This window comes from Lichenostomus cassidix, unplaced genomic scaffold, assembly GCF_008360975.1.
Source record: "Lichenostomus cassidix isolate B80296 unplaced genomic scaffold, HeHo_3.0 HiC_scaffold_37, whole genome shotgun sequence".
Taxonomy (NCBI): Eukaryota; Metazoa; Chordata; class Aves; order Passeriformes; family Meliphagidae; genus Lichenostomus; species Lichenostomus cassidix.
Window position 1 is genome coordinate 246,890 of NW_028147279.1, and position 21,094 is coordinate 267,983.

Below are 21,094 nucleotides of genomic sequence, written 5' to 3' on the forward strand. Positions count from 1 at the left end.
AAGAATTTTTTCTCTTTTTTTTCAACTTTTCAGAAAATTTTTTCCTTTTTTTCCAAAATTTCTGATAATTTTTTCTTTTTTTCTCAACTTTTCCAGGAGTTTTTTCTCTTTTTTCTCTTTCTCTCCTTTTTTCTCTTTTTCCTCTTTTTCTCTCGATTTCCCTTTTTCTCCTCATTTTTCTCCTCATTTTCTCCATTTTTCCTCTTTTCCTTTTCCTCAAATTTCCTTTTCTTTTCCTCATTTCTCTTTTTTTCTTCCTTTTTTCCTTTTTCCTCAAATTTTTTCCGTCGATTTTTTCTCCTTTTTCCTCAATTTTCTCTCATTTTTTGTCGATTTTTTTCTCTCAATTTTCGTCAATTTTTTCTCCTTTTTCTTCAATTTTTTTCCGTCGATTTTTTTCTCCTTTTTTGTCGATTTTTTCTCCTTTTCCGTCGATTTTCTCTCATTTTTTGTCAATTTTCTTTCATTTTCCGTCAAATTTCTCTCAATTTTCATCATTTTTTCTCCTTTTTTGTAGATTTTATTTTCCTTTTTTGTCAATTTTTTCTCAATTTTCATCAATTTTTTCTCCTTTTTTCTCGGATTTTTCCCTTTTTCTTCACTTTTTTCTCCTTTTTCTTCATTTTTTTCTCATTTTTCTTCACTTTTTTCTCCTTTTTCTTCAATTTTTTCTCCTTTTTCATCATTTTTTTCCCTTTTTCCTCCATTTTTTCCCTTTTTCCTCCCTTTTCCCCCCAATTTCCCCTCCCCCCAAGCCACGCCCCCCAGGGGGACAATAAATAGAGGAGGGGGAGGGGCGAGGGGCGTGGCCTCCAAAATTCCCCAAAATCCCAAAAAAAATCCCCAAAAAATTTTTCAAAAAACACCCAAAAAATAAAAAAAATCCAAAAAAATCCAAAAAAAATCCAAAAAAATCCAAAAAAAATCCAAAAAAATCCCAAAAATTCAAAAATCAAAAAATTCCAAAAAAATTCCCAAAATCCCAAAATTCCAAAATTTCCCAAATTCCCAAATTTTCCCCCAAATCTCCCATCCCCCTCGCGAGGTCAGACTGTTGCGAACTTTGGGCTCAGCTGGAGAGGGGTGGGGGAGGGGCGCCCCCCCACCCCGCGAGGATATTTTTGGTGCTAAAAAAAGTCACTTTTGGGGTGGTTTGGGGAACTTTCCCCTCCCCCCACCTCAAAAATTCGGGGCGAATTTCGCCCTTTTCGGGTCTCCGGAACCCCCAAAATCAACTCGGGGGTGGGGGAGGGGCGCCGGGGTGGGGGAGGGGTGAGGTTGTTTTCCCCTCCCCCACCCCACCCCGGTCAGAGCATCATAAATTAAATTAAATTAAATTAATTAAAGGGTGGGGTGGGGAAAGGGTGGGGGAGGGGTTTTTGGTGTCTAGCCGGGGTGGGGGTTGGGCTGCCCCTCCCCCCTCCCCTTTCAATCGCCCCCCCCGCGGTGTGGGGGAGGGGAGGGGGGGGAGGGGTCGCTGTCGCTGCAGGAGGAGCAGGAGGGGAGGGGAGGGGGAGGGGGTGGGGAGGGGCGGGGGAGGGGGAGGGGAACAGCGCGGGTCGCGCGCCGCCCTCCCCGGCCGCCGCCCTCCCCCAGCAGCAGCGGCGCCCCCGAGTCCGCAGGGGGGGGGCGGGGCAGGGGGGGAGGGGCGGCGCTGGCCAGAGCTGCGGAGAGAGAGAGAGGGGGAGGGGAGAGAGGGGGGAGGGGCGTCAGGGACCCCGAAAGGGACCTGAAACCCCATCGGGACCGAAATCCCGAAATATCCCATGGGAAATCCCAAAATATCCCATGGGAAATCCCAAAATATCGACCCGAAATCCCAAAATCCCAAAATCCTAAAAGGAAACCCAAAATATCCCACAGGAAATCCCAAATCCTATAGGAAAATCCCAAAATCCCAAAATATCCCATGGGAAACCCCAAAATCCTATTGGGAAACCCCAAATCCCATAGGGACCGAGATCCCAAAATATCGACCTGAAATCCCAAAATATCATCCCAAAATCCCATCGGGAAACCCAAAATCCCAGAATATCCCATGGGAAACCCCAAAATCCTATAGGGAAACCCCAAATCCCACAGGGACCGAAATCTCAAAATATCGACCCCAAATCCCATTGGGAAACCCGAAATCCCAAAATATCCCATAGGAAATCCCCAAATCAAAAAAAAATCCCAAAATCCCACAGGGAAACCCCAAAATATTCCATAGGGAAACCCGAAATCCCACAGAGACCAAAATCCCCAAATCCCCAAATCCCAAAATTCCAAAATCCCAAAATCTCGAAATCCCAAAGTCCCAAATCCCCAAATCCCATAGGAAATCCCAAAATCCCCAAAAAATCCCCAAATCCCCAAATTCCAAAAAAATCCCCAAATCCCCACCTGTCAATCACTCATACCTGTCAATCAATCAATCAATCAATCACACCTGTCAATCATCACATCTGTCAATCACACCTGTCAATCAATCAATCAATCAATCACACCTGTCAATCACAGCTGTCAATCACCATTGCACACCTGTCACTCACACCTGTCAATCACTCAGACCTATCAATCACTCACACCTGTCAATCACCTGTCAATCAATCAATCAATCAATCACACCAATCAATCAGTCAATCACCTGTCAATCAATCGATCAATCAACCAATCAATTACCTGAGATAGTGGCCAGGGGGTGTGGTCACACACCTGCCAATCACACCTGTCAATCAATCGATCACCTGTCAATCGATCAATCAATCACCCACCTGGGATGGTGACTAGCAGGGTGTGGTCACTCACATCTGTCAATCAATCACACCTGTCAATCAATCAAGCCATCACCTGTCAATCACACCTGTCAATCAATCACTCACACCTGTCAATCACTCAATCACCTGTCAATCACACCTATCAATCAATCAATCGATCAATCAATCAATTACCTTGGATGGTGGCCAGCGGGCTCAGCAACCCCCCCAGCATTGTCCTGCAAAAAATCGGTCCTGTGACCTTGGGGTCACTCAGGGGTCACTCAGGGGTCACTCAGAGGTCACTCATTGGTCACTCAGAGGTCACTCACAGGTCACTCATTGGTCACTCATTGGTCACTCAGAGGTCACTCAGTGGTCACTCAGTGGTCACTCATTGGTCACTCATTGGTCACTCAGAGGTCACTCAATGGTCACTCACAGGTCACTCATTGGTCACTCATTGGTCACTCATTGGTCACTCAGGGGTCACTCAGTGGTCACTCACTGGTCACTCAGTGGTCACTCAATGGTCATTCATTGGTCACTCATTGGTCACTCAGAGTCACTCATTGGTCACTGAGGTCACTCATTGGTCACTCAGTGGTCACTCAGCGGTCACTCAATGGTCACTCAGCGGTCACTCAGCGGTCACTCAGTGGTCACTCATTGGTCACTCATTGGTCACTCATTGGTCACTCAATGGTCACTCAGTGGTCACTCATTGGTCACTCATTGGTCACTCAGTGGTCACTCAATGGTCACTCATTGGTCACTCATTGGTCACTCAATGGTCACTCAGTGGTCACTCATTGGTCACTCATTGGTCACTCAGTGGTCACTCAGGGTCACTCAGTGGTCACTCAATGGTCAGAGGTCACTCATTGGTCACTCAGTGGTCACTCAGAGGTCACTCATTGGTCACTCAGAGGTCACTCATTGGTCACTCAGTGGTCACTCAATGGTCACTCAATGGTCACTCAGGGTCACTCATTGGTCACTCATTGGTCACTCAGGGTCACTCAGTGGTCACTCAATGGTCAGAGGTCACTCATTGGTCACTCAGTGGTCACTCAATGGTCACTCAATGGTCACTCAGGGGTCACTCAGTGGTCACTCATTGGTCACTCAGGGTCACTCAGTGGTCACTCAATGGTCAGAGGTCACTCAATGGTCACTCTATGGTCACTCAGGGGTCACGAGGCGCCCCTCCCCCCCCGCCCCTCCCCCACACTCACCCGGAGCCGAGGGGGGATGGGGTGGGGGAGGGGCGCAGAGGGGCAGCAGAGGTCAGCGAGGTCACTGCGGGGGAGGGGAGAGAGGAGAGATGGTCAGTTGGTCAGCTGGTCAGTTGGGCAGTTGGTCAGTTGGTCAGTCAGGGGTGGGACACCAAAGTGACCCAAAATCCACAGAAATTTACCCAAAATAGAGTTAAAGTGACCCAAAATCCCCAGAAATTAACCTAAAATAGCCTAAAATTGACCCAAAATCGTCTGAAATTGACCCAAAATCCGCAGAAATTGACCCAAAATAGAGTTAAATTCACCCAAAATATACTGAAATTGACCCAAAATTCCACTAAATTGACCCAAAATAACCTTAAATTGACCCAAAATTCCGTAAAATTGACCTAAAATAACCTAAAATTGACAAAAAACACTCTGAAATTGACCCAAAATACACTGAAATTGTCCCGAAATTCCATAAAATTGACCCAAAATAGCCTAAAATTGACCCGAAATCGCCTGAAATTGACCCAAAATAGACTTAAAGGGACCCAAAATAGCCTAAAATTAACCCAAAATACACTGAAATTGACCCAAATTCACTGAAATTGACCCGAAATTGCCTGAAATGGACCCAAAATAGACTTAAGATGACCCAAAATAGCCTGAAGTTGACCCAAAATAACCCAAATTGACCCAAAATCCCCAGAAATTGACCCAAAATAGCCTTAAAGTGACCAGAAATAGACTTAAAGTGACCTGAGAGTGAAATTGACCCAAAATCGCCTAAAATTGACCTAAAATAACATGAAATTGACCCGAAATTCCATAAAGTTGACCCAAAATACATTGAAATTGTCCCGAAATAACCCAAAATTGACCCAAAAATCCCCGAAATTGCCCCAAAATCCCCCAAATTGCCCCAAAATCCCTTCCAGGCTCACCTGCGGTGCCGAGGGGGGAGGGGAGGCCGAGGGCGGAGCCAGGAGTGTGACCGGTCACCTGGGACAGAGGGACATTGGGGACATTTGGGGTCACTGGGGTCACCTGGGGGACATTTGGGGACATTTTGGGGACATTTTTGGGATTTGGGGTCATTTTGGGACATTTGGGGTCATTTTGGGACATTTTGGGGACATTTTGGGGACATTGGGGACATTGGGGACATTTGGGGACATTTTGGGGTAATTTTTGGGATCATTTTTGGGATTTGGGGTCATTTTGGGACATTTGGGGTCATTTTGGGACATTTTGGGGACATTTGGGGACATTTTGGGGACATTTGGGGACATTTGGGGTCATTGGGGACATTTGGGGTCATTTTGGGACATTTTGGGGACATTTGGGGACATTTGGGGACATTGGGGACATTTGGGGTCATTTTGGGACATTTGGGGACATTTTGGGACATTTGGGGTCATTTTGGGACATTTTGGGGACATTTGGGGACATTTTGGGGACATTGGGGACATTTGGGGTCATTTGGGGACATTTGGGGACATTTTGGGACATTTGGGGTCATCTGGGGACATTTTGGGGTCATTTTGGGGACATTGGGGTCATTGGGGGACATTTTGGGACATTTTGGGACATTTGGGGACATTTTGGGGTCATTTTGGGGTCATCGGGGTTATTAGGGTCATTTTGGGGACATTTGGGACACTTGGGGACAGTGAGGACACTGGGGACATTGGGGACATTTGGGGTCACATACGGGCAGAGATCCCATAGGGACAATGTCCAATCCCAAACCCCCAAAAACCCCCCAAAAACCCCCAAAAACCCCAAAATCCCCCAAAAAACCCCAAAAACCCCAAACCCCAAAACCCCCAAAAACCCCAAAAACCCCAAATCCCAAAACCCCAAAAACCCCCCAAAACCCCAAAAACCCCAAAAACCAAACCCCAAAACCCCAAAACCCACAAAACCCCAAAACCCCAAAACCCCAAACCCCAAAACACCAAAAACCCCAAAACCCCAAAATCCCAAAAATCCCAAAACCCCAAAACCCCAAAACCCCAAAAATCCCAAAACCCCAAACCCCAAACCCCAAAACCCCAAAACCCCAAAAACCCCAAAACCCCAAAACCCCAAAACCCCAAATCCCCAAAACCCCAAAACCCCAAAAACCCCAAAAACTCCCAAAACCCCAAACACCCCAAAACCCCCCAAACCCCAAAAAACCCCAAAACCCCAAAACCCCAAAACCCTAAAACCCCAAACCCCAAAGCCCTCTAACCCTCAAAATCCCAAAACCCCCAAAACCCCCAAACCCCCTAAAACCCCCCAAAACCCCCCAAATCCCCAAAACCCCCAAACCTCCCAAAATCCCCAAAAACCCCCAAAATCCCCAAACCTCCCAAACCCTCCAAAACCCCAAAACCCCCCAAAACCCCCAAAAACCCCAAAAACCCCAAAAACTCCCCAAATCCTCACCCCATGACCTCCAAAACTGGTCGATTTCCCGACGCTGTTCCCGGCGACGTTGGTGACATTCGGGGTGACACTCGGGGTCAGGTTCGGGGTCAGATTTGGGGTCAGGTTTGGGGTCAGGTTTGGGGTCAGGTTCGGGGTCAGGTTTGGGGGATTTGGGGTCACGTTTGGGGTCGGATTTGGGGTGAAATTGGGGGGATTTGGGGCACTCGAGGGGTTGATCCTCTTCTCCTTCTGGCGCCGGTTGCAGAACCAAACGCGGATCACCTCCTTCTCCATGTGCAGCTGCTCCGCGATCAGCAGGATCTCCTCGGAGGTCGGCTTCTGGTTCTATTTTTGGGGCGAAAAAACGGGATTTTGGGAAAATTCCGAAAATTTTTGGGGTGAAAATGTGAAATTTTGGGAAAAAAAATGCGGAATTTTTGGGGGAATTTGGGGCTATTTAAGGGGAATTTGAGAGGGATTTTGGGTGAGCTGCTCCGCGATCAGCAGGATCTCCTCCGAGGTGGGCCTCTGGTTCTGGTTTTGGGGCGAAAAAACGGGATTTTGGGAAAAATCCTAAAAATTTTGGGGTGAAAACGTGGAATTTTGGGAAAAAAATGCGGATTTTTGGGGGAATTTGGGGATATTTAAGGGGAATTTGAGGGAGATTTGGGGTGGATTTGAAGCAGGATCTCCTCTGAGGTCGGTTTTTGGTTCTGGTTTTGGGGCGAAAAAACGGGATTTTGGGAAAATTCCGAAAATTTTTGGGGTGAAAATGTGGAATTTTGGGAAAAAAATGTGGATTTTTGGGGGAATTTGGGGCCATTTAAGGGAGATTTGGGGTGGATTTGGGGTGGATTTGGGGTGCAGCTGCTCCGCGATCAGCAGGATCTCCTCGGAGGTCGGATTCTGGTTCTATTTTTGGGGCGAAAAAATGGGATTTTCGGAAAAATCCCAAAAATTTTGGGAAAAAAAGTGGAATTTTGGGGCCATTTGAGGGAGATTTGGGGTGGTTTTAGGGCATTTTCAGGGCAATTTGAGGGAGATTTGGGGTGGATTTGAAGCAGGATCTCCTCCGAGGTCGGTTTTTGGTTCTGGTTTTGGGGTGAAATAACGGGATTTTGGAAAAATCCCGAAAATTTTTGGGGTGAAAATGTGGAATTTTGGGAAAAATTGCAGAATTTTTGGGGGAATTTGGGGCTATTTAAGGGGAATTTGGGGTGGATTTGGGGTGGATTTGAGGGGCATTTGGAAAAGGATCTCCCCGGATGTGGGCTTCTGGTTCTGGGTTTGGGGTGAAAAAACGGGATTTTGGGAAAATTTGGCAGAAAAAATGTGAAAATTTGAGATTTGGGGTGGTTTTAGGGAGATTTGGGGTGAATTTGGGGTGGATTTAGGGCATTTTCAGGGAGATTTGGGTGGATTTGGAAAAGGATCTCCTCCGAGGTGGGCTTCTGGTTCTGGTTTGGGGTGAAAAAATGGGATTTTGGGAAAAATCCCAAAAATTTTGGGGGAAAAATGTGAAATTTCGGGGAGATTTGGGGTGGTTTTGGGGTGGTTTTAGGGCATTTTGAGGAGATTTGGGGGTCATTTGGGGTGGATTTGGGGTGGATTTGAGGAGCATTTGGAAAAGGATCTCCTCCGAGGTGGGCTTCTGGTTCTGGTTTGGGGTGAAAAAACGGGATTTTGGGAAAAATCCCGAAAATTTTTGGGTGAAAATGTGGAATTTTAGGAAAAAAATGCGGATTTTTGGGGTTATTTGGGGCCATTTAAGGGGAATTTGAGGGAGATTTGGAGTGGATTTTGGATGAGCTGCTCCGTGATCAGCAGGATCTCCTCCGAGGTCGGCTTCTGGTTCTGGGTTTGGGGCGAAAAAATGGGATTTTGGGAAAAATCCTAAAAATTTTGGGTTAAAAAGCGCTGAATTTTGGGGAAAGTCGCGGAATTTTGGGGTAATTTGGGGTGGATTTGGCGAAATTTGGGGTGGATTTGGGGTGGATTTGAAGCAGGATCTCCTCCGAGGTGGGCTTCTGGTTCTGGATTTGGGGCGAAAAAACGGGATTTTGGGAAAAATTGGGGTAAAAATGTGAAATTTTGGGGAAAATCACAGAATTTTGGGGGAATTTGGGGCTGATTTGGGGTGGATTTGGGGCATTTTCAGGTGGATTTGAGAGGCAGTTTGAAGCAGGATATCCTCGGATGTCGGTTCTTGGTTCTGGATTTGGGGTGAAAAAATGGGATTTTTGGAAAATCCCAAAAATTTTTGGGGTGAAAATGTGAAATTTTGGGAAAATCATGAATTTTTGGGGTTATTTGGGGCATTTTCAGGTGAATTTGAGAGGCAGTTTGAAGCAGGATCTCCTGGGATGTCGGTTTTTGGTTCTGGTTTTGGGGCGAAAAAATGGGATTTTGGGAAAATCCAAAATTTGGGGAAATTCAGGGAATTCAGCGATTTCCAGAAAATTTGGGATATTTGGGATTTTGCGGTTTTTTGGCCATTTTGGGGCCATTTTCGATGTTTTTTTCGGGATTTTTTGGGGATTTTTGTAGGATTTTTTCAGGATTTTTTCCCCACCCCAAATTTTGGGTTAAATTCGGGATTTTTTGGGATTTTCTCACCGCCAGGAAGGATTTCTCCAGGGCGAAGCGCAGTTGGATTTTGGATACTTTTTGCTGTTTTTTGACCATTTTTGATGATTTTTATGGGATTTTTTCAGGATTTTTTTCGGGTTTTCTGTAGGATTTTTTTGGGGATGTTTTCTGCCACCCAAATTTTGGGTTAAATTTGGTATTTTTTAGGATTTTCTCACTGCCAGGAAGGATTTCTCCAGGGCAAAGTGCAGTTGGATTTTGGATACTTTTTGCTGTTTTTTGACCATTTTTGATGATTTTTTTGGGATTTTTTTGGGATTTTTTCGGGGATTTTTATGGGATTTTCTCGGGATTTTTTCCCCCACACCCAAATTTTGGGTTAAATTGGGGATTTTTTGGGATTTTCTCACCGCCAGGAAGGATTTCTCCAGGGCAAAGTGCAGTTGGATTTTGGATACTTTTTGCTGTTTTTTGACCATTTTTGATGATTTTTATGGGATTTTTTCAGGATTTTTTTTGGGTTTTCTGTAGGATTTTTTTGGGGATTTTTTCCCACCCCAAATTTTGGGTTAAATTCGGTATTTTTTAGGATTTTTCTCACCGCCAGGAAGGATTTCTCCAGGGCGAAACTCACCTTGGATTTTGGGTTTTTTATGCCATTTTGGGCCATTTTGGGCTATTTCAATGGGATTTTTTGGGGGATTTTTTCCCCCACCCCAAATTTCGGGTTAAATTCGGGATTTTTTGGGATTTTTCTCACCGCCAGGAAGGATTTCTCCAGGGCGAAGCGCAGTTGGATTTCAGATACTTTTTGCTGATTTTTGACCATTTTTGATGGTTTTTTTGGGATTTTTTTGGGATTTTTTGGGGGATTTTTATGGGATTTTCTCGGGATTTTTTCCCCACCCCAAATTTTGGGTTAAATTGGGGATTTTTTGGGTTTTCTCACCACCAGGAAGGATTTCTCCAGGGCGAAGCTCACCTTGGATTTAGGATATTTTTGCCTATTTTTTGGCCATTTTGGGGCCATTTTGGGCTGTTTTGGGGTCATTTTTTGGGGGATTTTTATGGGATTTTTTCGGGATTTTTCCCCACACCCCAAATTTCGGGTTAAATTCGGTATTTTTTGGGATTTCTCACCGCCAGGAAGGATTTCTCCAGGGCGAAGCGCACGTTAAATTTAGGATTTTTTGGCTGTTTTCGGCTATTTTGGGCTATTTCAATGGGATTTTTTGGGGATTTTTATGGGATTTTTGTCGGGATTTTTTCCCCACCCCACATTTCGGGTTAAATTCGGTATTTTTAGGGTTTTTCTCACCGCCAGGAAGGATTTCTCCAGGGCGAAGCGCACGTTGGTCTCGATGCTCGTCCTCTTCTTGCGCCGCCGGCCAGGCAGAGCCTCGAAGCCCCCGAGGGGTTGGGAGCCCAGCGAGGGGGGGCTGGGCAGGGTCGAGTCCACCGACATCGTCTCTGTGGGGTTTTTGTAGGATTTGGGGGTTTTAGGGGTTTTTTGGGATTTTTTTGGGATTTTTTTGGATTTTTTTTGGATTTTTTTTGGATTTTTTTTTGATTTTTTGGGGGTTTTTTTGAATTTTTTTAAGGATTTTTTGGTATTTTGGGAGGATTTTTAAAGGGTTTTTGGTGTTTGGGATTTGGGGTTTTTATGGGATTTTTTGGGGGATTTTTGGGGATTTTTTGGGGATTTTTTTAGAATTTTTGGGGAATTTTTTTTTTATTTTTTGGGATATTTTTTGAATTTTTGGGGGATTTGTTGGGGTTTTTTGGGGTTTTTTTAAGGGTTTTGGTGTTTGGGATTTGGGGTTTTTGGGAGTTTTGGGGTTTATGGGGTTTGGGGATTTGTTGGGATTTTGGGGGGATTTTTTGGGGATTTTTTAGGGATTTTTGGGGACTTTTGGGGGTTTTTGGGGATTTTTTGGGGTTCTTTTGGGATTTTTTTAGGGTTTTTGGTGTTTGGGATTTGGGTTTTTTGGTGTTTTGGGGTTTTATAGGGTTTGAGATTTTTGGGGATTTTTTTGGACTTTTTGGGGGATTTTCTTGAGGATTTTTTTGGGATTTTTTGGTGTTTGGGATTTGGGGGTTTTTGGGATTCTTTCAGGGTTTGGGGTCCCAGCGAGGGGGGCTGGGCAGGGTCGAGTCCACCGACATTGTCTCTGTGGGATTTTGGGGATTTTTATGGGATTTTGGGGTTTTGTAGATTTTTTGGGATTTTTTGGGGATTTTTTGGATTTTTTTTTGGAGTTTTTAAAAATTTTTTATGGGTTTTTTGGGGGATTTTTTTGGATTTTTTTAGAATTTTTGGGGATTTTTTTAAGGGGTTTTGGTGTTTGGGATTTGGGTTTTTTGGTGTTTTGGGGTTTTACAGGGTTTGGGGTTTTTGAGATATTTTGGGGATTTTTTGGGGATTTTTTTTATTTTTTGGGATTATTGGGGATTTTTTTATTTTTGGGGATTTTTTGCAGATTTTTTGGGTTTTTGGGGATTTTAGAGGCATTTTTGGGAGTTTTTTTGGGGGTTTTTGGGATTTTTGGGGTTTTTATGAATTTTTTGGGGTTTTTTATGGGATTTTGGGGTTTATGGGGTTTTTGGGGATTTGAGAATTATTTGGGGTTTGGGATTTGGGTTTGGGGTTGTCCTTATTGATCTCTATTGATCTCTATTGGTTCCAATCAATCAATAACGGATCAATAACTGATCAATACCTGATCAATAGGTGATCAATAACCCACCTGCATCCCTCAGCCAGGTCTCCAGCAGAGGCTGTGGGGTCACTATTGATCCCTATTGATCCCTATCAGTTCCAATCAATCAACCAATAACTGATCAATAAGTGATCAATACCTGATCGATAGGTGATCAATAACCCACCTGCGTCCCTCAGCCAGGTCTCCAGCAGAGGCTGTGGGGTCACTATTGATCCCTATTGACCCCTATTGGCTCCTATTGATCTCTATTGGTTCCAATCAATCACCAATAACTGATCAATAGGTGATCAATACCTGATCAATAACCCATCTGCGTCCCTCAGCCAGGTCTCCAGCAGAGGCTGTGGGTTACTATTGACCCCTATTGATCTCTATCAATCCCTATTGATCCCTATCAGTTCCAATCAATCAATCAATCAATACCAAACCAATAACTGATCAATACCTGATCAATAGGTGATCAATAACCCACCTGCGTCCCTCAACCAGGTCTCCAGCAGAGGCTGTGGGTCACTATTGATCCCTATTGACCCCTATTAGCTCCTATTGATCCCTATCAGTTCCTATCGATCACCAATAACGGATCAATACCTGATCAATAACGGATCAATACCTGATCAATAGGTGATCAATAACCCACCTGCGTCCCTCAGCCAGGTCTCCAGCAGGGGCTGTGGGGTCACTATTGATCCCTATTGATCCCTATCGGTTCCAATCAATCAATCAATACCAAATCAATAACCGATCAATAAGTGATCAATACCGGATCAATAACCCACCTGCGTCCCTCAGCCAGGTCTCCAGCAGAGGCTTCAGCATCACTATTGATCTCTATTGATCCCCATTGATCCCTATCGATCCCTATTGGTTCCAATCAATCACCAATAACTGATCAATAAGTGATCAATAGGTGATCAATAACCCACCTGCGTCCCTCAGCTAGGTCTCCAGCAGAGGCTTCAGCGTCACTATCAATCCCTATTGATCCCTATTGATCCCTATCGGTTCCAATCAATCACCAATAACGGATCAATAACCGATCAATACCTGATCGATAGGTGATCAATAACCCACCTGCGTCCCTCAGCCAGGTCTCCAGCAGGGGCTGTGGGTCACTATTGATCCCTATTGATCCCTATTGATCCCTATCGGTTCCTATCGATCACCAATAACGGATCAATAACCGATCGATAACTGATCAATAGGTGATCAATAACCCACCTGCGTCCCTCAGCCAGGTCTCCAGCAGAGGCTGTGGGGTCGCTATTGATCCCTATCAGCTCCTATTGATCCCTATTGATTCCAATCAATCAATCGATTCCAATCAATACCAGATCAATAGGTGATCAATAGGTGATCAATAACCCACCTGCGTCCCTCAGCCAGGTCTCCAGCAGAGGCTTCAGCTTGCACATGTTCTTGAAGCTCAAATTCAAAGCTTCGAATCGCGAAATCGTCGTTTGGCTGAAGTCGTTGCCGTAGAGCTTCCCCATGGCGAGCCCGACGTCGCCCTAAAAAACCCCAAAAACACCCCAAAAACATCCCAAAATAATCCTAAATCACCCCAAAAATAGCCACAAAAAATCCCGAGCCGAAAAACCCCAAAAATGCCCAAAAAACCCCAAAAATCCCAAAAAAATCCCAAAAAATCCCAAAAAAATCCCATAGAGCTTCCCCATGGCCAGCCCGACATCGCCCTAAAAAACCCCAAAATATCCCAAAATTATCCCAAAAACATCCTGAATCACCCCAAAAATATCCCCAAAAAATCCCCAAAAAATCCCGAGCCGAAAAACCCCAAAAATGCCTGAAAAACCCCAAAAATCCCAAAAAAATCCCATAGAGCTTCCCCATGGCGAGCCCAACATCGCCCTGAAAACATCCCAAAAAAACCCCAAAATTATCCTAAATCACCCCAAAAATATCCCCAAAATAGCCACAAAAAATCCCCAAAAAATCCCGACCCGAAAAACCCCAAAAATGCCTGAAAAACCCCAAAAATCCCAAAAAAATCCCCAAAAATCCCAAAAAAATCCCACAGAGCTTCCCCATGGCGAGACCAACGTCGCCCTAAAAAAACCCAAAAAAACACCCCAAAAACATCCCAAAATGATCCTAAATCACCCCAAAAATATCCCCAAAATGTCCCCAAAAAATCCCCAAAAAATCCCGACCCGAAAAACCCCAAAAATGCCCCAAAAACACCAAAAATCCCAAAAAAATCCCATAGAGCTTCCCCATGGCGAGCCCGACGTCGCCCTAAAAACATCCCAAAAACATCCCAAAATTATCCCAAAATTATCCCCAAAAAACCCTAAATCACCCCAAAAATATCCCCAAAATAGCCACAAAAAATCCCGATCCGAAAAAACCCAAAAATGCCCGAAAAACCCCAAAAATCCCAAAAAAACCCCAAAAATCCCAAAAAAAACCCCAAAATCCCAAAAAAATCCCATAGAGCTTCCCCATGGCCAGCCCGATGTCGCCCTAAGAAACCCCAAAAATGTCCCAAAATTATCCCAAAAATGTCCCAAAAACATCCTAAATCACCCCAAAAATAGCCACAAAAAATCCCCAAAAAATCCCGACCCGAAAAACCCAAAAAATCCCAAAAAAAATCCCAAAAAATCCCAAAAAAATCCCATAGAGCTTCCCCATGGCGAGGCCAACGTCGCCCTAAAAAACCCCAAAAACGTCCCAAAAACACCCCAAAAATGACCTAAAAACATCCTAAATCACCCAAAAAAAATCCCCAAAAAATCCCGACCCGAAAAACCCCAAAAATGCCCCAAAAACCCCAAAAATCCCAAAAAAATCCCAAAAAAATCCCATAGAGCTTCCCCATGGCGAGACCGACGTCGCCCTAAAAAACCCCAAAAACACCCCAAAATTATCCCAAAATTATCCCAAAATTATCCCAAAAATGATCCTAAATCACCCCAAAAATATCCCCAAAATGTCCCCAAAAAATCCCCCAAAAATCCCGACCCGAAAAACCCCAAAAATCCCAAAAAAATCCCAAAAATCCCCAAAAAATCCCATAGAGCTTCCCCATGGCGAGCCCGACGTCGCCCTAAAAACATCCCAAAAAACACCCCAAAAACATCCCAAAATAATCCTAAATCACCCCAAAAATAGCCACAAAAAATCCCGAGCCGAAAAACCCCAAAAATGCCCAAAAAAATCCCAAAAAAATCCCATAGAGCTTCCCCATGGCCAGGCCGACATCGCCCTAAAAACCCCAAAACATCCCAAAATTACCCCAAAATTATCCCAAAAATCACCCCAAAAAATCCCTAAAAATCCCGACCCGAAAAACCCCAAAAATGCCTGAAAAACCCCAAAAATCCCAAAAAAATCCCATAGAGCTTCCCCATGGCGAGACCAACGTCGCCCTAAAAAACCCCAAAATATCCCAAAATATCCCAAAAACATCCCAAAATTATCCCAAAATTATCCCAAAAATCACCCCAAAAAATCCCGATCCGAAAAACCCCAAAAATGCCACAAAAACCCCAAAAATCCCAAAAAATCCCAAAAATCCCATAGAGTTTCCCCATGGCGAGGCCAACGTCGCTCTGAAAAACCCAAAAAATATCCTAAAAAAATCCCAAAATGATCCCAAAAATATCCCCAAAAAATCCTAAATCACCCCAAAAAAATCCCGATCTGAAAAACCCCAAAAATGCCCAAAAAACCCCAAAAATCCCATATAGAGACCCAAAATTTCAAACCCACGCCGCCCTAAAAGGGAAAAAAAATCCCAAAAAAATCCCCAAAAACTCCCAAAAATATCCCAAAAAAATCCCAAAAAATTCCCCAAAAATCCCCAAAAAATCCCCAAAAAATTCCCCCAAAAATTCCCCCAAAAATCCCCAAAAATTCCTCAAAAAATCCCAAAAAATTCCCCAAAAAATCCCCCAAAAATCCCCAAAAAATTCCCCAAAAAATCCCAAAAAAATCCCCAAACAATCCTAAATGACCAAAAAAAAAAAAAACCCGGATCTGAAAAATCCCATAAAACCCCAAAAAACCCCAAAAAAATCCCAAAAAACCCCCAAAAACCCCAAAATCCTATAAAAATCCTATAAAAATGCTACAAAAACCCCAAACCTGGGTGAATCCGAGTTTGATCCTCCTCTGTTTGAAGGTCCTGGCGAACTGCTCCAGCTGGGATCCCAAATCCCCCAAAAAACCCCAAAAAAACCCCAAAAAAACCCAAAATCCTACAAAAATCCTATAAAAACCCTACAAAAATCCTACAAAAACCCCAAACCTGGGTGAATCCCAGCTTGATCCTCCTCTGTTTGAAGGTCCTGGCGAACTGCTCCAGGTGGGATCCCAAATCCCCTGAAAAACCCCAAAAAAACCCCAAAAAACCCCAAAAAAACCCCAAAATCCCATAAAAAACCCCAAAATCCTATAAAAACCCTACAAAAACCCCAAACCTGGGTGAATCCCAGCTTGATCCTCCTCTGTTTGAAGGTCCTGGCGAACTGCTCCAGCTCCTCCAGGTCGCTCGGCTCCTCGGCAGCTCCAGAGGGATTTTCGGGACATTTGGGGGAAACTCCGGGGGGAGAGTCGGGGAGAGCAGGGCGGGGAGGCTGAGAGAGGGAAATCCCATAAATTGGTTAGCCCAAAAATCCTATAAATGAACCCAAAAATCCTATAAATGAACCCAAAAATCCTATAAATTACCCCAAAAAAATTCCGGAAATTAACCCCAAAAAAAATCCCAAAAAATCCCAAAAATGAACCCGAAAATCCCACAAGTAACAAAAAAAATCCTACAAATTACCCCAAAAATCCTATAAATTACCCCAAAAATTACCCCAGAAATTAACCCAAAATTACCCCAGAAATTAACCCAAAATTACCCCAAAAAAATCCTATATAGGGGCTGCAAAAAGAGCCGAAATTACCCCAAAAATCCCACAGATTACCCGAAAATCCTATAAATGAACCCAAAAATCCCCATATATTACCAAAAAAAACCCCACAAATGAACCTAAAAAATCCCAAAAATGAACCCAAAAAATCCCACAGATAAAGCCAAAAAAACCCCAAAACTGAACCCAAAAAAATCCCACAAATGAACCCAAAAAAATCCCATAAATTACCCCAAAAAAATCCCACAAATGAACCCAAAAAATCCCATAAATTACCCCAAAAAAATCCCACAAATGAACCCAAAAAATCCCATAAATTACCCCAAAAAAATCCCACAAATGAGCTCAAAAAATCCCACTAATGAACCCAAGAACCCCAAAATTACCCCAAAAATGAACCCAAAATTGAACCCAAAAATCCCAGAAATGAACCTCAAAAAAAATCCCACAAATTATCCCCAAAATGACCCCAAAAAACCCTGGAAATGAACCCAAAAAACCCCCAAAAATGAACCCAAAAAAATCCCACAAATTACCCCAAAAAATCCCACAAATGAACCCAAAAAAATCCCACAAATGAACCCAAAAAAATCCCACAAATGAACCCAAAAAATCCTATAAATGATAAAAAAAAATCCTGGAAATGAACCCAAAAAATCCCATAAATTAGCCCAAAAATGACCTCAAAAAATCCCACAAATGAACCCAAAAAAATCCTATACAGGGGCTGTGGAGAAATCCCATAAATTAATTACCCCAAAAATCCTATAAATGAACCCAAAAATCCTATAAATGAACCCAAAAAAAATTCCGGAAATTAAGCCCAAAAAAAATCCAAAAAAAATCCCAAAAATGAACCCAAAAATCCCACAAGTAACCAAAAAAATCCTACAAATTACCCCAAAAATCCTATAAATTAACCCAAAAATCCTATAAATGAGCCCAAAAATGAATCCAAAAAATCCCACAGATTAACCCAGAAATGAACCAAAAAAATCCCACAAATAAACCCAAAAAAAATCCCACAAATTACCCAAAAACAACCCCAAAAATCCTATATAAGGGCTAAAGGGAAATCCCATAAATTAGTTACCCCAAAATCCTAGAAATTAACCCAAAATCCTATAAATGAACCCAAAAATCCTATAAATGAACCCCAAAAAAATTCCAGGCAATTAACCCAAAAAAAATCCCACAAATGAAACCAAAAATGAACCCAAAATAATCCCACAAATTAACCAAAAAAATCCTACAAATTACCCCAAAATCCTACAAATGAACCCAAAAAAATCCCACTAATGAACCCAAAAATAAACCCAGAAATTAACCCAAAAATCCTACAAATGAACCCAAAAAAGCCCTAAAATTACCCCAAAAAAATCCCACAAATTACACAAAAAATCCCACAAATTAAACCAAAAAAGCCCTAAAATTACCCCAAAAAATCCCACAAATGAACCCAAAAAAACCCACAAATAAAACCAAAAATCCCACAAATGAAACCAAAAAAATCCCAAAAATGGCCCCAAAAATCCTATATAGGAGCTAAAGGGAAATCCCATAAATTAGTTACCCCAAAAATCCTATAAATGAACCCAAAAAAATCCCGGAAATTAGCCCCAAAAAAATCCCACAAATTACCCCAAAAATCCTACAAATGAACCCAAAAAAATCCCACAAATGAACCCAAAAACCCCAAAATTACCCCAAAAATAAACCCAGAAATGAACCAAAAAAATCCCACAAATTATCCCCGAAATGAACCCAAAAAAACCCAAAAATGACCCAAAAAAATCCCACAAATGAACCCAAAAAATCCCAAAATTTACCCCAAAAAAATTCCAGAAATGAACCCAAAAAAAATCCCACAAATGACCCCAAAAAAAAACCAAGAAATGAACCCAAATAATCCCCAAAAGTACCCCAAAAAAATCCTAAAATACCCCAAAAACTCTGGGAAAGAGAGGAAAGATCCCAAAAAAATTTAGGGATTTTGGAGGTTTTAGGGTATTTTTAGGGTTTTGGGATTTTAGGGTTTTTTGGGGTATTTTTTGGGGGTCTTTTAGGGTTTTTTGGGGTTTTTTATGGCGGTTTTAGGGGTTTTTTGGGGCAGTTTTTGGGATTTTTGGGGTTTTTTAGGGATTTTAGGGTTTTTGGGGTTTTACCTGTGCTTGCAGAGCCCCTCGGCTGCTCAGGATTCCCCCCGGGCTGGTTTGGGCTGGTTTTAGGGTGTTTTTTTGGGGTTTTTAGGGCAGTTTTTGGGGTTTTTTTGGGGCAGATTTTGGGTTTTTTGGGTTTTTTGGGGTTTTTAGGGTTTTTAGGATTTTTATAGGATTTTTTTGGGGTTTTACCTGTGCTTGCAGAGCCCCTCGGCTGCTCAGGATTCCCCCCGGGCTGGTTTTGGGCTGTTTTTAGGGTGTTTTTTTGGGGGTTTTTTCGGGATTTTTTGGGGGTTTTTTATGGATTTTCAGGTTTTTTGGGGTTTTTAGGGTTTTTAGGATTTTTATAGGATTTTTTTGGGGTTTTACCTGTGCTTGCAGAGCCCCTCGGCTGCTCAGGATTCCCCCCGGGCTGTGCTGAGGTAGCTGAAAGAGGTTGGGGGGAGGGAGAAGCCCTGGGGGGGGAAAACAGTGGGATTTTTGGGGTTATTTGGGGTTATTTGGGATTTTGGGGTCATTTGGGGACATTTGGGGTTTTTGGGGACATTTGGGGTCACTGGGGGGTCAGGGGTCCCAAAATCCCCCCAGGACCCCAAATCCCCCCAAACCCTGTGACCCCAAATACCCCAAATGTGACCCCAAAATCAATCTGTGACCCCAAAAAACTCAAATCCCAAATGTGACCCCAAAAAACCCAAATCCCAAATGTGACCCCAAATGTCCCAAAATGTCCCCAAAGTGTCTCCAAAGTGTCCCTAAATCCCCTAAAATGTCCCCAAAATGACCCCAAAATGTCCCCAAATCCCCAAAAATTACTCCAAAAGTGACCCCAAATCCCCCAAAATGTCCCCAAAATGTCCCCAAAATGAGCCCAAAATGACCCAAAGTGTCCCTAAATCCCCAAAATGTCCCCAAAATGTCCACAAATCCCCCAAAATTACCCCAAATCCCCCAAAATGTCCCCAATGTCCCTAAATCCCCAAATGTCCCCAAATGTCCCCAACCCCAAAATGTCCCCAAATGTTCCCAAAATGTCCCCAAAATGACCCAAATTCCCCCAAAATGTCCCCAAAATGTCCCCGAAATGTCCCCAAATGTCCCCAAATCCCCCAAAATGTCCCCAAAATGTCCCCAAATCCCATTTCTGTCCCCAGTCTCACCGCTCTGTCCCTGCTGTCCCTGTCCGGGTGACAGCAGGAAGGGCGCTGTCCCTAAATGTCCCCAAATGTCCCCAAACTGACCCCAAATCCCCCGAAATGTCCCCAAAATGTCCCCAAACCCCCAAAATGTCCCCAAAATGTCTTCAAAATGTCCCAAAGTGTCCCCAAATCCCAAAAAATGACCCCAAAATGTCCCCAAAGTGTCGCCAAATCCCCCAAAGTGTCCTCAAAATGACCCCAAAATGACCCCAAATGTCCCCAAATCCCCCAAAATGACCCCAAAATGTCCCCAAATCCCCCAAATCCCCTAACTCTCACCGCTCTGTCCCGTCTGTCCCTGTCCCGGTGACAGCAGGAAGGGCGCTGTCGCTGTCACCGTGGCTGTCACTGTCCCCGCGGCTGGCACTGTCCCCTGCAGGGAGTGGCCTGGCAGCAAAACCAACTGCTGCAGCTGCAGGAGCTGCTGCACCTCCTGGCGACACAGGGGACATTAACGGGGACATTGAGGACATTCATGGGGATTTGGGGACATTGGGGGACAGTTGGGATATTGGGGATTTGGGGACATTTGGGGTGATTTGGGACATTTGGGGACATTTGGGATATTTGGGGACATTGGGGACATTTGGGGACATTGGGGATTTGAGGATTTGGGGACATTGGGGACATCATAGAGGATTTAGGGATTTGGGGACAGTTGGGGACATTTGGGGATTTGGGGACATTGGGGGACAGTTGGGATATTGGGGATTTGGGGACATTGGGGTGATTTGGGACATTTGGGGACATTTGGGATATTTGGGGACATTTGGGATATTTGGGGACATTGGGGACATTGGAGATGTTGGGGACATTGAGAGGATATTGAGGGGATTTGGGGACATTGGGGACAGTGGGGACAGTTGGGGACATTGGGGACATTAGGGACATTGTGGGGATTTAGGGGATTTGGGGACATTGGGGACATCATAGGGGATTTGAGGACATTTGGGGACATTGGGGACATTGGGGACATTTGGGAATTTAGGGATATTTGGGACATTAATGGGGATTTGGGGGATTTGGGGGATTTGGGGACATTGGGGACATTAGGGACATTTGGGGATTTGGGGACATTGGGGTGATTTGGGACATTTGGGGACATTTGGGATATTTGGGGACATTGGGGACATTAATGGGGACATTGGGGACA

General features: G+C 43.8%; 1 protein-coding gene across 1 annotated transcript in view; it reads right to left on the minus strand.

Annotated features, from left to right (window-relative positions):
• Positions 1–1,428: 1,428 nt before the first annotated feature.
• Positions 1,429–21,094, minus strand: part of LOC146423484 (POU domain, class 2, transcription factor 2-like) — a 33,527-nt gene continuing 13,861 nt past the window's right edge. The window contains exons 7-16 of the mRNA XM_085044625.1: positions 20,221–20,374; positions 19,112–19,197; positions 16,143–16,298; positions 13,064–13,205; positions 10,290–10,441; positions 6,401–6,727; positions 4,909–4,966; positions 3,977–4,040; positions 2,934–2,977; positions 1,429–1,664 (exon numbers count right to left, since the gene is read on the minus strand). Of these exons, the coding sequence (XP_084900751.1) occupies positions 1,429–1,664; positions 2,934–2,977; positions 3,977–4,040; positions 4,909–4,966; positions 6,401–6,727; positions 10,290–10,441; positions 13,064–13,205; positions 16,143–16,298; positions 19,112–19,197; positions 20,221–20,374 (1,419 nt within the window). The remainder of the gene's footprint in view (positions 1,665–2,933; positions 2,978–3,976; positions 4,041–4,908; positions 4,967–6,400; positions 6,728–10,289; positions 10,442–13,063; positions 13,206–16,142; positions 16,299–19,111; positions 19,198–20,220; positions 20,375–21,094) is intronic.